This window comes from Erithacus rubecula, assembly GCF_903797595.1.
Source record: "Erithacus rubecula genome assembly, chromosome: 3".
NCBI classification, from domain to species: Eukaryota; Metazoa; Chordata; class Aves; order Passeriformes; family Muscicapidae; genus Erithacus; species Erithacus rubecula.
In genome coordinates, this window is record NC_136689.1 from 16,651,184 (window position 1) to 16,667,087 (window position 15,904).

The 15,904-nt window shown below is 38.3% G+C and overlaps 1 protein-coding gene across 7 annotated transcripts in view; it reads left to right on the forward strand.

Moving 5' to 3' along the window:
* Window positions 1–13,498, forward strand: part of ARHGAP21 (Rho GTPase activating protein 21) — a 111,512-nt gene extending 98,014 nt beyond the window's left edge. For all 7 annotated transcript variants that reach the window (XM_079300577.1, XM_079300578.1, XM_079300576.1 and 4 more), the window contains 13 exons: window positions 708–992; window positions 2,078–2,142; window positions 2,224–2,372; window positions 3,770–3,912; window positions 3,997–4,152; window positions 4,260–4,338; window positions 4,793–4,866; window positions 4,952–5,041; window positions 6,963–7,088; window positions 7,281–7,322; window positions 7,649–7,754; window positions 9,510–9,541; window positions 10,914–13,498. In XM_079300577.1, coding sequence (XP_079156703.1) covers window positions 708–992; window positions 2,078–2,142; window positions 2,224–2,372; window positions 3,770–3,912; window positions 3,997–4,152; window positions 4,260–4,338; window positions 4,793–4,866; window positions 4,952–5,041; window positions 6,963–7,088; window positions 7,281–7,322; window positions 7,649–7,754; window positions 9,510–9,541; window positions 10,914–12,647 — 3,081 coding nt within the window. In that variant the 3' untranslated portion in view covers window positions 12,648–13,498. The remainder of the gene's footprint in view (window positions 1–707; window positions 993–2,077; window positions 2,143–2,223; window positions 2,373–3,769; window positions 3,913–3,996; window positions 4,153–4,259; window positions 4,339–4,792; window positions 4,867–4,951; window positions 5,042–6,962; window positions 7,089–7,280; window positions 7,323–7,648; window positions 7,755–9,509; window positions 9,542–10,913) is intronic.
* The last annotated feature ends 2,406 nt before the right edge of the window (window positions 13,499–15,904 follow it).

The following is a 15,904-nucleotide window of genomic DNA, read 5'->3' on the forward strand; positions in this document are numbered from 1 at the left end:
AAGCTGGTGACAAACTAAAATAAGAAACTTCAAGCCTTCCTGTTCATTTTTTTTTTTTTAAATTTTTGGAGGGGATAAGATCATCAATAAGACTGTAAAAACTTTAGATCTGTTAGAAATTAACTGCTGTCAATTCCTCAGCTTTATCTACAGACTGCTTTCCAAACTCTTTTAATTTTACATTTCAGAGCATCTGTTGAAATTAATTTATTTCTAATGACTAATTAAATAATAAGAATCAGTCCCAAGGTAGTGTAGTTTTATTTTTTCCTCTTTCCTAATAATGAAAAAGTTGTAATTTCTGTGAATGTTGCAAAGTTGAGTTCAGATTACCCTTCTGCACAAATATAGACTAAGGCTTAAGGATAATTGAGTGTCTGGAATTGCAATGGTGTGAAAATGCCATTCTGACTTGAAGGCAATTCAAAAGGCATGGGGAAGAGTTCCCTAAATACCAGACCAGAAATTGTCTCATTCTGTTTCTTACTGCTGTCACAAGTGAACTCACACTCAGGGTGGTCTGGGAGGGCAGGTTGTTGAGCAATTCACTCCTCTAATGGACAGCAATTAGTGAATCTCACTTTGTGTAGTCTTTCTGCCAGCCAGGTGGGTAGCCTTTCTCTGTGAAACTCCTGGAGGTAGTTTTGCAATCCAGAAATGTGCACTGTAACAAGCAAGCAAACTGACACCTGGTTGCTGTTTTTCAGCGAGTTGGTGGCAGCATTCGGCCATGGAAGCAGCTGTATGTTGTTCTTCGAGGTCATTCACTCTATCTGTACAAGGATAAAAAGGAACAGGTGACCCTCTCTGAGGAAGAACAACCTATAAGCATCAATGCTTGCTTGATAGACATCTCATACTGTGAAACCAAGAGGAAGAATGTGTTTAGACTCACCACATCAGACCGCGAGTATTTGTTTCAAGCTGAGGACAGAGATAACATGTTAGCGTGGATTAAAGCAATACAAGACAACAGCAACTTAAATGACGAGGTGATTGTGCAATATATAAAGCAGAAGTTGCCGTTTTTGCATTTTAATTAAAAATGTGTTTTCTTGTAATTAGTACTTGAACAGAAGAATTAATTTTTAATTAACCAGTTGACCAACATGTTTACAGGAACATAAAAGAAAATGAAGTGAAAGGAGAGGTAACTGAGTAAATTAACAGAGTTTAAAAAAATTGATCTACTCATAATCAGAAAATAGACGTTTGAAATAAATTAGTTAATTCTGATTTGACTAAAGATACACTTTATAGTAAACTGATCTGTCAAAAATACCTAACCTTTTTTCACAGATGATTGCAGGTTTAGGACTAGTGTGGTCAATCTTCAGACTTGTATTGCAAGTTGTGTGTACAGTAGTATAGAGTGGAGAGTTTCTCAGTAGTTAAAAAATTAAACTTTGAAGATGCTGTTTCTCTGATTAAAAGCTGATGTTTCTGTGAATTAAGTTAATGCTCATTGCCAAAGATAAACATCTGCTGTTGTACATAAGGTATCAATATCTGTCCCAGTATAGTCCATTATGTGCTTTCATTGCAGTGATGAGCAACAGAGAAATATTTTCATGTCTGTGGTCATGCACATCTACTCAGATTCTAAGTAATTACCCAAAATATTACACAGATAGATAAAAGAGCAGATTTGAAATAATGTCTTTTTCAGCTTTATTTGTCGTAGCAATTAGTTTTCTAAGTACTATGTGCACATAGGATTGGATTTTTTTCAGAGTAGTAATTTGCATTTGCTTGCATTTTTTTTGTTTAAACTTATTTTCAGTTTAAGAGGTATTAATCAGATCATACTGCTTTGGAAAAAAAATAGTGTAAATAGCAGTATTTGATTTTTAATTACTTACTTTTATTTTCCTTCTGGTTTTAAAGTGTTTTGTCTTTACTGTTCTTAGGAGCTGCCTGTTAAGGTGTTTGATTTGGTTGAGGGTTTGGGTTTTTTAAAGTGGACTGAATTGTTGAATTCTGTGGTTATTTGGTTACCAGAAGAGTTAATCATATTCTGAAACAATTTTTTTTCTATTTGATAAGATTATAAAGTTTTTCTCAATTTATTTTATAGGACACTGGTGTTACTAGTAGAGATCTAATTAGTCGAAGGATTAAAGAGTACAGTACAATGATGAGGTGGGTGAATTACTTGTTGCCAGTAGTTTTTGTAGAGTTTTTACTTAGCTTCTTTCAACTGAGGTAGTCTCTCTTGTTCAGTTCTTCCAGCAGCAAAACAGAGCCATCTCCCAAAACACCTCGGCAGAGTCTGAGCATCAGACAGACTCTGCTTGGAACAAAAGCAGAGCAGAGGACTCAGAGTCCCCATTCTCCCAAGGATGAGACAGAAAGGAAGCTTCTCACTAAAGGTCCGTATGTTTTGTGTATTTCTTTTGTTCCCTTCTGCCCCAGTGTAAGGCCATTGAGGTGCCTTTCTCAGATATTTTTGAATTCATGAATATACAAATGCAAACCAAGTATTAGCCAGGGGTTTTAAGCTGCAGCTCTAGTCTCTTATTTCTAGGAACTACTTCCTCTCAGATCATGGAACTTTTTATTTTAATCCCCTCTCCAAAGGTTTTAATGTTTGGTTGGTTTTTTTTCCCCCCTACAACTCCATGTAGGGCTAACATTAGTAAATACAGGTGTTAAGCTTCTTGAGAGCAAAATTTTGCCAAGCTTTGGGAATAATTTTGTGTGTAATTCATACTTTTGTCTCCAGTTGATTTGGAAGTGACAAGGTAAATTTTACTAGTAAAGTCCTTCCTAAGTATAAAACTGTTTATTTTTTTTTTTTTTTGTCTTAATTTTTAAAATGCAAGAGTGAACTTGTATTATTTTTTCCAGAACAAAATTAATGCCTCCTGAGTTCTCTGAGCTGGCACCGCAAACTTAAGTCAGTACCTGAACTCCCTTAAATAATGTCACAAGCCTTTTTATTATCTTTTTCCTTTTTTTAACTTTTTTTTTTCACATCATGTGGAAACACATGGTGCTTCACATCAGACTGTTGTTCAAGAAATGTTGTGTACAAATTCAGGCAACTGGATAAGCAACCACTTTTGATTGACCAATTTGCAGTGATTCAAGTCTTGAATTTAAGCCATCAGTGAATTCTGGTTTTGGTTTCCAAAATTGTCCTTTGCTGCTGCAGTGCTACACGTGTAACTAAATTGCACATGTTGAGTAAATCTGAAATCTGCTGAAAGAACATCTCCAGAAATAAGAAAGAAGTACTTACTGTGTTAGATGCTTGGAATTATTCAGAAGTGACTAAAATGTGCTAATTTCTGAAGGAGTGAGTCTGCACGAGTGTGAGCATGGCTCTAGAGTTTGATGGGTATTTTTGTGCACAGCAGTGTGATTCCATGGAGACTTAGTGTTGTGCTACTAAATGTAGATTTGAATTTTTTAAAATTTTAGTAGTTTATATAAATTTCAAGTTTAAATTTAGTAATTTATCTACTTTTAGTCTTAGAATGATGAAATGTCACAGTACATCCAGTTACTTGCTTTTCTAAGTCTGGGGTGTGAGTATGTTCAGATTTATCTTTTGAACCACAGAAGAGTAACAGAAGTTGTGTTTAAGACAGACTAATGTTTAGTGAGTTGTTGCATAAGGCCAGGCTAGTAAAACTAAAAGTGCAGCAGGTGTCACTTCCTCTTTGCAAGTCTGTTACCTGTATTTAGAGTCAGTTTTGTGGCGTAAATATTCCTATTTTTCTTATTTATTTTCTTTTTTTTCCACTGTTCTTAAAACAAAAAGATGAGACAAGCCCCCCAAAAGACAAAGGGACATGGAGAAAAGGCATTCCAAGCATTATGAGGAAGACATTTGAAAAGAAGCCCTCTGCTGTTGGAACATTCGGTGTTAGACTAGATGACTGCCCTCCAGCTCATACCAACAAAGTATGGAACTAGAGTTTTTCTTTCATTGTAAATTTAAAATACTTTTCTTACCAGTTATTTATCTATACAATTCTTTTTCTTCAGTATATCCCATTGATTGTTGATATATGCTGCAAACTGGTTGAAGAAAGAGGTCTTGAGTACACAGGTATTTACAGAGTGCCTGGAAATAATGCTGCCATCTCAAGTATGCAAGAAGAGCTCAACAAAGGAATGACTGACATTGATGTTCATGATGATGTAAGTCTTTGATCACACTAATTTCATATTAAAATGCCCAAAACTCCTGTTTTTGTTGTGATCATAGAAATACAAAGCATGTCTGACCTCTTCTTTCAAACACATAGAAATGGCGTGACCTGAACGTGATAAGCAGTTTGCTGAAATCCTTCTTCCGAAAGCTCCCAGAGCCCCTCTTCACCAACGGTGGGTTGTTTTCATTACAGCTTTGTCCTTAGGAATTACAGATGAACACTTGTCTTACAACATTCAGATGATTTGAGAGAAAATCCAGGGAAATCATCCCCACTCTGCAATAAATGTTGTCTTTCCTAAAAAAAAAGGCAGTCGTGGTGATCATCGTAAGAATGAGAGGTGTAAAATAAAATTTCTCAGGTGTGAAAGGATTATGAATATGCAAGTAAAAGAGTAAAACTTTCAGTTCCACTGTTGCAGTATCCAGTGAAAGCTGTAGGTTTTTTCCCCCACTGTCATACAAAACATACACTTAAATATAACGAGCTAATTATTTCCAGAGGTCATTCTTTTATTTATTTATGTGTTACTAGTGTTTAGGGGGGAGTGGGGCTGGCAAGTGGGAGTTTATGTGCATACATATATAGATATAAAAACTCATATATAATTTCTGCTTTTTTAACAGACAAATATGCAGATTTTATAGATGCTAATAGAAAAGAAGATCCTGTTGAGCGTCTGAAAACACTGAAGAGACTGGTAAACTAAAATCAGTTATATTGAAGGTACACTACAAAAGTAATATTAAATGTTCAATGTTCTCAATACTGGTTGTTTGTTTCAGATTCATGATTTACCTGAACACCATTATGAGACTCTGAAGTTTCTTTCTGCACATCTGAAGACAGTAGCAGAAAACTCAGAAAAGAACAAGGTATTAGAAAGAAACATATGAAGTATTTTAGTTTGTTTTGTTAGATACTATTTGTGTTCAGGATCATTTCTAATTAAGGTAATAATTTATTATTGTAGATGAAATTAGGGAGTGTTGCTATGTGGAGAATGTTCTTGTGTTAGGATAAGTACTCCTGCAAAATATGCACATGTTTATTATGAATTAAGTTTTTTTAAGCTGGTAGTCAGTCTTTTGGGAATAACTCCTTGCATCCTAAACTTACCCCAAGTCTGTAAATTTCCTGTAATCCAGTCTAAACACCAGTAAGACTGTGCCTGGGCAGGGCACAGGTAAATAAACCTGCTGACAGAGGTTGTCACATCAGCTTTCTTTGAAGCCTGGCTTCTGGATGCTTGAGAGATGTTTAAGACTAGGACTTGCTATAGTTACTTGAGTATTTGATTGCCTTATAGGTGCTGTTTGGCTGGTTTTAAGAAAGAAAATTCATACTGTAAGTGGTGGCTGTTCATCACTACCAGGTCTTTTTCCACCACTAAGTATAAATTTTTGTAATTTCCATAGGGTGGGAAAGAAGTAGTTTGTGTTAGTGCTTCTGTGCATGCTATAATCCTTCAGTAAATGCTAATAGTAGTGTCCCCTTTGTCAGCCTTCAGGGAGGGGGTACCTGAGTGCAAAGCTGTCCATAATATGGGTGTGCTTGTGGATGGTTACCTCAGGGCAGGTGACAGGGTGGCTTGGCTACCAGTGTGCAGGAAAAAATTTTGATATAATTGGTAGTGTATAGAAGAGCCTGTGGCCAAATCATTTAAATCTTCTTAAATAGTTTAAAAGATAGTTGAGGTGAATATGGTAGGTTCTGCAAATAACACCTTCCAGTTAAATATGAAAGAAAAGTATTTGTGTGTTCATAAAAAAAAAATTAACAATTATAAGTTATAGTGAAATTACAGGCAATATTATAAGGAAATTATAGTAAATGTCATTTTTAAATGCAGTGCCTAAAGGAAGCTTTTTTATCATTTTATAGTTTTGCTGAGTTGCATAAATGTTGTTAAATACTGTTAATATTGTTGAATATATAATGTTAGATGCATGAGGTGTTGTTACAGTTGTGTGACTTATCAAAAGACAATTCAAGAGAGCATTAGGGGTTTGTGTCATGTTTGCAACTTCTGGTAAACACAGTCTTTGCCTCCTGTATATTACTTGGTCTGTTCTATGCTTGAACAGTAAACTTGAAGTTAAAGAAGTAAGCAAAAATAGAAGGTAAGTTCTGCTGCTTCTTGAAATTTCTTGTCAGAGATGTAACATTAGACCTATACTTAATTCACTTTAAAAGTAATGACCTGATCACATAATGTGGAGGTGTTCTCACAAATAGATATCTTGGGCCTGTGATGTTTGTTCTGCCCCCTCCTCTGAAGTTGGTGCAAATTGAATGAGGTCTTTGTCAGTAGATATAATACAGTAAGTGATTGCCAGCTTAATTTTGTGTATGTGTCATGTTTATGTTTTCAGGAAAAAGAAACAGGGAACTATCACTGTCTTTTTGCAAAACAAAAAATTTTGAAAACATTTGTGTTTCCAAGCATCAGTGTTTCTTTAAGGAAAGAAGAAAAGATTCCCCTGAAAATGTAAAGAATATGTCTGGGTTCTTGAGTTTTCTGGGTTTGTGGAGCCATTTGCTTGCTATAGGTTAAGGAAGGCTGGAATTCTGAATTGCAAAAATGTTGGGTATATTTATTGCAGCTGCATATAGGAGAGTTTTGGTGTAATGTAACATCCTACCTGAGTCAGTAATGTATTTTTAAAAAACCTCTTTCATCTCCTTATTTTAAATGGTTTTCATATATATTAATAGTGTTATATTAATGTGCTTAGCCATATTACTGTATTTTCTCATTATAAATGTTTGATGTGGAAATATTTCATTTCTTAGATGGAACCAAGAAACCTGGCAATAGTGTTTGGTCCAACACTTGTGAGGACATCTGATGATAACATGACACACATGGTTACGCACATGCCAGACCAATATAAAATTGTAGAAACACTCATCCAAAAAGTAAGTGGATGCATTTCATTATTCTAAAAAAAAGGTTGTACACAGATCAACCAGCTTTTTACTCATTGGGCCAGTTTGGGTCTGGTATTTATCCATCAAACTCTCACGTTTAGTAAAATCTATGTTTGATTGTACCACATTTGGGTTTTGTATTTCCTGTGGGGTCTTCACTTTTTTTATTTTAACTTTTAGCATGACTGGTTTTTCACAGAAGATGATGCTGAAGAACCTCTTGTAAGTATTATGGCATAAATACTTGTGTTTTAACTGCCTTAGCTTAGAATCTGCTTCTGCTGCCTCTAGAACGCCTGTAGATTTTTTACTATGTCACTGTATGGTTTGCTCTTCAGAAGCACCTTTTAGCTTTCCAGTCCTTGTAGTAATGAATTCTATTTTTTTTTTAAAAAGCAAGCCATGCATTTGTTTTAAAAGCATAAAGGAAAATAGGACACGCTTTCCTCGTGTTCTTCAGGTGAATAATGCAATTTTCTAAATGCTGTTGAATCGTAATGAACTGTGTGTGAAACGATGATGAAGAGATCTTTGTTTATTAACTGTAGACAGCAGTTCAGGAGGAAAACACTGTAGAATCTCAGCCAGTGCCAAACATAGATCATTTACTCACCAACATTGGAAGAACGGGAGTGTCTCCTGGAGACGTATCAGGTAACTCTTGCCTGGACAGTGTTAATCCATAGGCTAGAATAACCTACTCTGTTAACTCAGTGTAACTCTCTCTTCTTGTTTTCTTTTACTAATAAAATGTTTTCCTCTTTTTCAAAAGATCATTTAACACTTCTTACAGACTTGAATTGTTGATAATCATGCATGATATAATTTGGAAGACTTCTTTGTCTAACAGGAATTTAATCATTAAAAGATGAGGTTTGCACATAGTATTTTATTTATTCACAGTAATCCATGCAATCATCATCGTGGGGTCAAGCAGATATGCTGTTATAAAATGATTTGTTGTGATGGCAGAAAGACTCATCTTCAGTGGTGCTCTAATATTGCTCCTTCCCAACATTAGGAATGCAAAAATTGAGTTATGTTTTCTTGTCAAGTGATGGACACTTTAAGTATGTTGCAGTATGTTTATACTAAAGCTGGTTTCCTTCTGTTTATAAATGCCATCCTCTTTTGTGGCTAAGGATAAGCATAACAGGCTCTTTTTGGTGACTTTTTCCCCTCCTCCCTTCACTCTACTATTGCACTAACCCAGCATGTTGTATCCCAGGAATGTTACCCCTTCGTCTCTAGCTTTTGTTTCAGTTCTCAAAGGGTTGTTCAGCACTTACTGAAACAGTCACTTTGTACTGATGTTGTAACAGGCGAAGTGGGAGGAGTCTATCACACGGTGATGTCATTAGTGGATTCTGTGATGTCACTGATGGACAGCTGGAACTGTAGGAAGAAGGAGGATTGTTGCCCACACTGTGGCTGCCTTGTCTGCAGAAACCCCCGTTTCTTGTAAATGGAAAAAATCCCAAGTTGATCTGTGCTGTAAATTTTCTTTTAAGAGTATTTTAAACAGATCAATGCTACTTTTTAAAAGTTTTTCTGCTGTTTCTTGTTATCTCTGAAGCAGACCTTGAGGAGAAATAGCATGGTATGGTCTACCAGTCTTTCTAGTCATAAAGCATTAGCCATGTGTCAAAAAGGGGTGTGGCAGGGGGCTCAGCTCTTTCTTCCCAGGGAGAAAGTCCCAAGTTCATGTTTTTTAGTCATTGTGCTAGCCCCTTCCTACCCCCTTTATAATTGTATAATCTTGGGTTTTGCGAGACAGTGAAACTATGGTGTCCATTTTTCATTTCATAAAAGCGCTTGTTGTGGGAAAGTACAAAACTGGTAGCTGCTGACATCTAGACAACTTAAAAATAAAATTTTACCTGTATGGAATAAGAGGTGGAGAGAGATGTATAATTGGGGATTTACACAGAAAATATGACTTAATTTCTTTAAAATCTCACAAAAAGAGTATGACTACAAGAGCCATGATTTGTACCTAGGGAGCCATCTGTACAAAGACACCCAATTTTGCTTTGTGTATCCTGAATCTCAGGAGAGTGCACAGTGCCATCCTGAAAAGGTCTCTCAGCTGCGGTTTTGCAGGGGCTGTATACTTAAAGCATTGAATAAACACTAGTATTTCTGTTTTTTATTTTGAAGAACAGGGCTCCTTTGCCATTCCTATCATTGAGCTGGTTCTGCCTACAATTCACAGCATCCTTTCATGGCGGTGGCTTTCTGTGGTGCAGCTTGCATCTTTGTGAGCTCTGACTATTCACTCTGTTCTGGTTTTAATTTGCTTCACATCTTGTTATGTGCTTGTCTTTTTCATAAGTCCAGCATTGTCTGTAGCAACAACTAAAAAGTTGCACAGAACTGAGCAGAATTTTTTTTTTCATTTTTCAACAGATTCAGCTACTAGTGACTCAGCAAAATCTAAGGTAAATTATTTTTTTATATCGTATAGTTAAAAGCTTCTGAAATCTGTTAGATGCTTTCTTTATTAAATCACTGCTATGCAGGTGTACTATAGAACTTGTGTAGAATTTCTTGAGTAAGAGGTAGAACTGTTTTCTCATAACCTATTTTTGAAGTGTAGTATTGGAAAAGTACTTGTGTGCAGTTAGCTGCATCTACCAAAGCAGTCAGCTGCACACAGCAACAGCTTTGTTCCAAGCTCTCACAGCTGTGGGCACTTACCTCCTTTTTGCATCTCATTTAGTAGAGGTAAATGTGTATATAGTATGTTCCTTGTTGTTGGCATAGTACTAACTCACTGAGAGTATTTATATTTATTTCACTGAGAAGAATATACTTAGAATTCAGCCTGTTCTTCAAGAGGTAATAGCTCCTCCTCTTAGAAGAAGGCAAAAGCTGTGGATAAAGGCTGCTCTGCAGAACCTCCCTCAGCAGTATTGCTGTGCTTGGGAGGAACACCTCATGAAGCAGGGGAACAAGACTGGAAAATGGGATTTTGTTCAGTCCTAAGTTCAATGACAAAGCCCTCATCTGACATGTGGAGAAATCTTTGTCTGCTGGGCTGTTGTTCAGCAGGTGTAACACTGGGTGTCTGTAGCAGAGGCTGACCTCACTGTGCTCATGGCACAGCTCTGTGCTGGCCTGCATTCCAGGTGTGCCCCCTTGGAGCTGGGAATAGCACTCAGAGCATCCTGCTGGTTCATTGTGGAGATGCCAACACAGCTGCTCTGTGAGGATGTTTGGTGGCTCAGCTGTTTCTCATAATAGCCCAATTTCCAGGACACCACACTCACTGCCTGTAGCGGTGAGGCACTAGGTAGGAAAGGTGCACAGCTTGGAATGGGCCAGGTGGTAGAGTAGTGAAAATAGGTTTTAATTCATAAAATGGAATTTTATTGGCAGTAATTAATTGATAACGTACAAACTCAGTCTGAAAGATGAAAGATAAACTGAAAAATGGAGCAATTAGCATTTTTGAATAGGTAAGACCTTGAAAGGAGGGATTGTGAAGGATCTGTGAAGCAATTGCAAACCAGTCTTGAAAAGGTTTTCTTACTGTAATGGGACCTGCTTCATTAGTCAATCAAAAACTAAATAGTAGTATATGCAAATTAGTCTTTGTTAAGTTGAATGAACTAAGATAAAAAGTGGAATGCTCAGGAAGGGAATTGACTTTTTGGGCAACATCATTTCAAGTACAGAAGGAGCATGTAAATGTTTCTTGAATGAAGGTGCACTTTCTACTGTGAACCTCAAGATGTGTTTTTTAACTGTTTCAATATTGAATGTTTCTTTTTGAAAGAATTAATTGCGTCCTCTCCCTTTTTTTAACAGGGTTCTTGGGGTTCTGGAAAGGATCAGTATAGCAAGGAACTGCTTGTGTCCTCCATTTTTGCAGCAGCTAGTCGCAAGCGGAAAAAAACTAAAGAGAAACCACAACCAAGTAGCTCAGAGGATGAGTTGGATAATGTGTTTTTCAAGAAGGAGCTTGCAGAACAATCTCGTGCTGACACAGCAAAAGAGAACACAGCTAAAGGGGAATATGAAAGAGAGAGAGAGATAGGGAGAAAACAAAGGATGTTTGTCCTGAAGGAAAAAGAGAACAGCAGCAAAAAAGATGTGAATGTTGTAAAGGATGAAAAGAAGTCATTAAAGAAAGAAAATATCCTGACAGAGGAACCTTCACTGCCTTACCATGAAAAATGTACAAAATCATCAAATACCAACTGTCCTCAAACCATGCAGAAGAATAACCCAAAAATGCCTATTTCACAATCTTCTTCCCAGGTTGAGGAGACAGTGTCTGATTCTGGCACTATGCTAAGCACTTCCTCCCAGGCTTCCCAGCACAGATACTCATGCAAAAAAGTAGCCAGCCCTGAAATTAAACACAATGAGTTTTTAGCAGCTGATGTCAGCTCCATCACCTCAGATTACTCAACTACTTCATCTACTATGTATCTGACTGGTTTAGATGCCAGTATGCTGAGCCCTGAGGTGCAGTCAGTGACAGAAAGCAAGGGAGAAGAAGCTGATGATGAAAGAAGCGAATTGATCAGCGAAGGGCGCCCGATGGAGACAGACAGTGAAAGTGACTTCCCTGTCTTTGCTACCAGCGCTGCTGCTGACAGGCTGTCCAAAGGGAAAGCTCCAGAAGTGGCCAAGACCAGTCGGAGGAACTCTGAAGAAAGCGAAGTAAGTTGTACTGAGGGAAGTTCCACGCCAAAGTTAGAGAGTCGCAGACTTTTCAGCTCACACAAACTTATCGAATGTGATACACTCTCCAGGAGAAAGTCTGCACGGCACAAAACAGACAGTGAGGGGTCAGGGGATGCAAAGAGTGAGAAGGACTTGCCCACTGTGACCAAAATGTTTGACATCATGAAAAAAGGAAGATCTACGAGCAGTTTAGCTACGTCTGCCAAAAGCGAGGCTGACAGACAAGAACCTACCTGGAGACTCAAGATTACAGACAGGTTAAAGCTGCGACTCAAATCATCTGCTGATGACATGTTTGGAGTTGGGAATCAGAAAGCTAACTCTGCAGAGACTGCAAAGAGAAAGAATATCAGGCGAAGGCACACACTTGGAGGGCAGAGGGATTTTGCTGAAATAAGTGTCCTGAATGCTTGGAAAGCTCAAGAACCAAGTCAAAGTAGAGAGAGAGAATCTGAGCTTTCAGCTGTGACTCGGTTGAAGCCAAAATGTCCAGCCCAGGACCTGTCAATCTCGGACTGGCTTGCACGAGAACGTTTACGCACTAGCACAACTGACCTTAATACGGGTGAAACTGGAAAGCCCAGACTTGAGAACACTAACCTAGCAGAGGTATCAAAGGCAGAACTGCCCTCATCTGCAGAGATGCAGGCAGATGAAGGCAGCTCTTCCAGCAGCTTGACTTTAATTAATAGAACACCACCTTCGGGACCATTTCAGCCACCAGACCAGGTAAATGGTGAAAATTACCAGAACATGAACAAAAACAACTTCAGCCCAGCAGTTGATGCCCATCCTCATAAACTGTCTGGGACCCAAGTGGTTAGATCTCGATTTTACCAGTATCTTTGAAATGGGGAGATATGTCCACTGCAGCAATTCATTAACTTACTGTTACACTTCCCAGTAACTCTCTGTGTGTGTGTGTGTGTGCGTGTGTGTGTGTGTGTACATATATAATTTTTTTTTTCCTGTACTGTTGTTGTTATGCAGCCTTCATTTGGGCTGGTTTCATCAATGTGCTCTGTGGAACGTCTTCACAGTGCATTACCACAGCCAGAAGAACACTAAAGTTAAAGTATATATATATATATTTTAAGAAGAAGTATATTTGATGGCTGCATACAAATGTTGAACAAAGCATCTGATGCAACATGCTGTGTAGTGTATACATGGTTTTCTGACTGAGAGTTGGCCGGCATTAGTATGCAGGAAAATTGTTCTTTTGGTTTAGTCACTAACAAGTGCCTCATTATAAATTCATTTGGTTTGTTAGGGTGCCATATTGCTAAATTAGAGAAACTTATTACAAACAAATGAATGCATTTTACTGTTAATGAGTTTCATTACATTTTACAAATGTTAACACAGGTGGCTACAGAGCTTCCATTCCTTAGGCATTCCAGTAAATATTGGAGTTTTATATTTCCAATTTTAATACAGATTTTGAGTTTTATGTGACTTGAATTTCTAATCTTTCTGTAAAATAAGTAACTTAACTGTACATATTACATGTGTATCTTTTCTTCAGATACCAGATTTGATATAAATGTTGTAACATAGGCGTGTAGATAGTGGATACTGGATGGAACTGGTTTCTTTTATCGAGAATATAATTCTGCATGAAGACCTAATGAATCCAAACCTGTATCATGCCTGTGTGCATACCCACTTAAACACTGGAAATAAAATTGTTTTGGTGACTCTTTGGGTGATTTGAGTTCTTTCTGATGAACAGTTCTGAAATGTCGTGTTTATAAGTTGCAGTTAGCAACTGCTCTTGGGTGAAGGACACCTCTCAATCTTTTGTTTGTGGGGCCACACTGTGCAGGTCAGCAGGTGAAAGAAATTCAGTTGGTTAAATATTTTCATCTTGATACATAATTTGATTCTAAGGTACATAGCAAATGGGTTTATGTTTAATGTGCAGGTTTTATAAAGTCAGAATGAACATTAATATCTGCCAGTGTGAACAATACTGCAGTTTGGGTCTTGGACTTTTATAATTTTAACTAAAAAAAAAAAAAGTGTTTTTACCCTAAAACCTCATCTGTGTATGAACTCTATCCATTACATTTTTTAGTTGTATGTTCTCGCACACTGACTTAAAGCAGCTGTTCATCACTTCATGTGTCCGTGTGTCTTGCCCTCTTCTTGCTTGGCAGAGGATTAAATCTCTTACCAGTGTGCCCAGTTAGTGCAGGAGAAGGAATTGTGGTGCTGGGATGTGTTGGCTGATGTGCTTTTAGGCAGACCTCGTTTCTTTCCTGAGTGACTGTAACAGTCCTCTGCTTTGATCTGCTGTGGTTTTGATCCTTCTGAGAAATCATTATAAAAACTGGCTCTGAAGAAAAGTCCCAGATGTAACAGCTGACCTCTGTGAAAGTTCTCACCACATAATTGGGTGCATCCAATACCAGGTCCCATAAAAATGAGCCATGTTCTTGTGGTCTCCATGCAGAGTAAAATGTCTTTTCCCTGGAGCAGAGGGAGGTGGGTGCATTAGCAGTGCTCCTGTGTGCAGTGTCAGGAGGAACAGTGTGTTTTGTGAAGGGCAGAGTAACTGAGGATGGCTTTTGTTTCAGTCATGACAATGAAGTGCACTTGAACGTTTTACTGGGCTTTCAGAATACAGTGACACCTCTAAATGCTGTTCCTCATCCATTGCCTTCTACTGGAGCTGTGTTTTGTCCCCTCATTAGTCTCAGAAGCTCATCAGTGTGTGCTGAGCATCCACAGGAAGCTAGAGAGTCTCAGTAAAGGAGTGTACTTAGGGAGGTGCACAGGGGAGCCTGGGGGTCTGCACCATCCTCCGCTTTGATGGGTTAATTTCTATTTTGTTGTGTTTATAGATAACTGGTAATTTTACTCCTGAACCCAGACACATGGCTGTTAACTTTTGTCTTTGAAAACATAGAACTGTAATTGTATTAAATGAAGAAAAACACAAGATCTTCTGAAAAATTAGGAACTTAGAAAAACGTGCAAAGCATCACTTGTATTTGCTGACAGTGCTGCAGGTACAAATTTCTTTAAGCTCATCAGCCTCCATGGTATTTTCTGCTGCTGCACTGGTAATGCAGAACATGCAGGGGAAACCCATGACTTGAGGGGAGAGATGCAGGGAGCATCTCCCAGGGGCATCAGGGAGAGGAGGTAACTGAGCTCCTCCTGAAGAAAGTAGTGAGTGACTGCATATGTGAGGCTGGAAAAATGCTGATGTTTTTTCTGCTTCTTGAAGACTGCCAAGATTTGGGTCACCTTAAATTTCAGCCAGTGTGGGAGCTGAGAAAACAGACATTTTTAGGAGTCATTGCTATGCCCCAATCTCAACAGCAGCTACCTCAGACCCTTATCTGTAGTTGTTTTGTAGTGTGTTGTGGATTTTTTTTCCCTTGCTCTTTTTCCCCCTCCTGTGGAAAAGAAGGGTGACAGTCTGATTGACTCAAGAAGGGAAGTGCATGCATACAAGAGACTGTGCTGAGGTGGATGCTGTTCCCTCGGGAAGCTGGATTCAGTGGGATGGGCAACTCCACAGGGTTGCAGAGCAGGTGAGGTGGGCAGAGATCACTGAGCCCTTGTGCAGCCAGGGCAGATTGCTCTGGGCTGGGACTATGCCTGGGACTTAATATTTTAGTATAGTTGAAAGCTCCACAACTTCCCTGGGCAGGCTGTGCCAGTGTTTGGTCATGGAGCAAAAGGGATGGTTTTTTATGTTTAAACAGAATTTCTACACATTGCTTTTTATGTCCAATCTTGGTTTTTGTATTTGATTAGAAGGATTCAGACAGGCTTGGAAAGTACTTTGGGTCTGAGGACTGGAGCTGTGAAGCTGCAAATTGTTAGGGATAGGATCTGAGATCTGATGGAGAAATAATAAAAACCTGTTGATTAGAATGGTAGTGTACGGATTTTTTAAATGGTCCCTAACACCAATTCTTGCTTCAGTGGTGATGAGTGGTTTAGTCTGAAGTGCCTGTTCTGCAGTGTGGTGGATGGAAGGTGCTGTGTGGCTGCTTTTTAAGGCTTTAAAGGATTTGTTATGGTCCCCATTGCTATTGCTCACAGCACTGGTGCTGTGGAATTAAGACATGGCCACAGTTCAGACA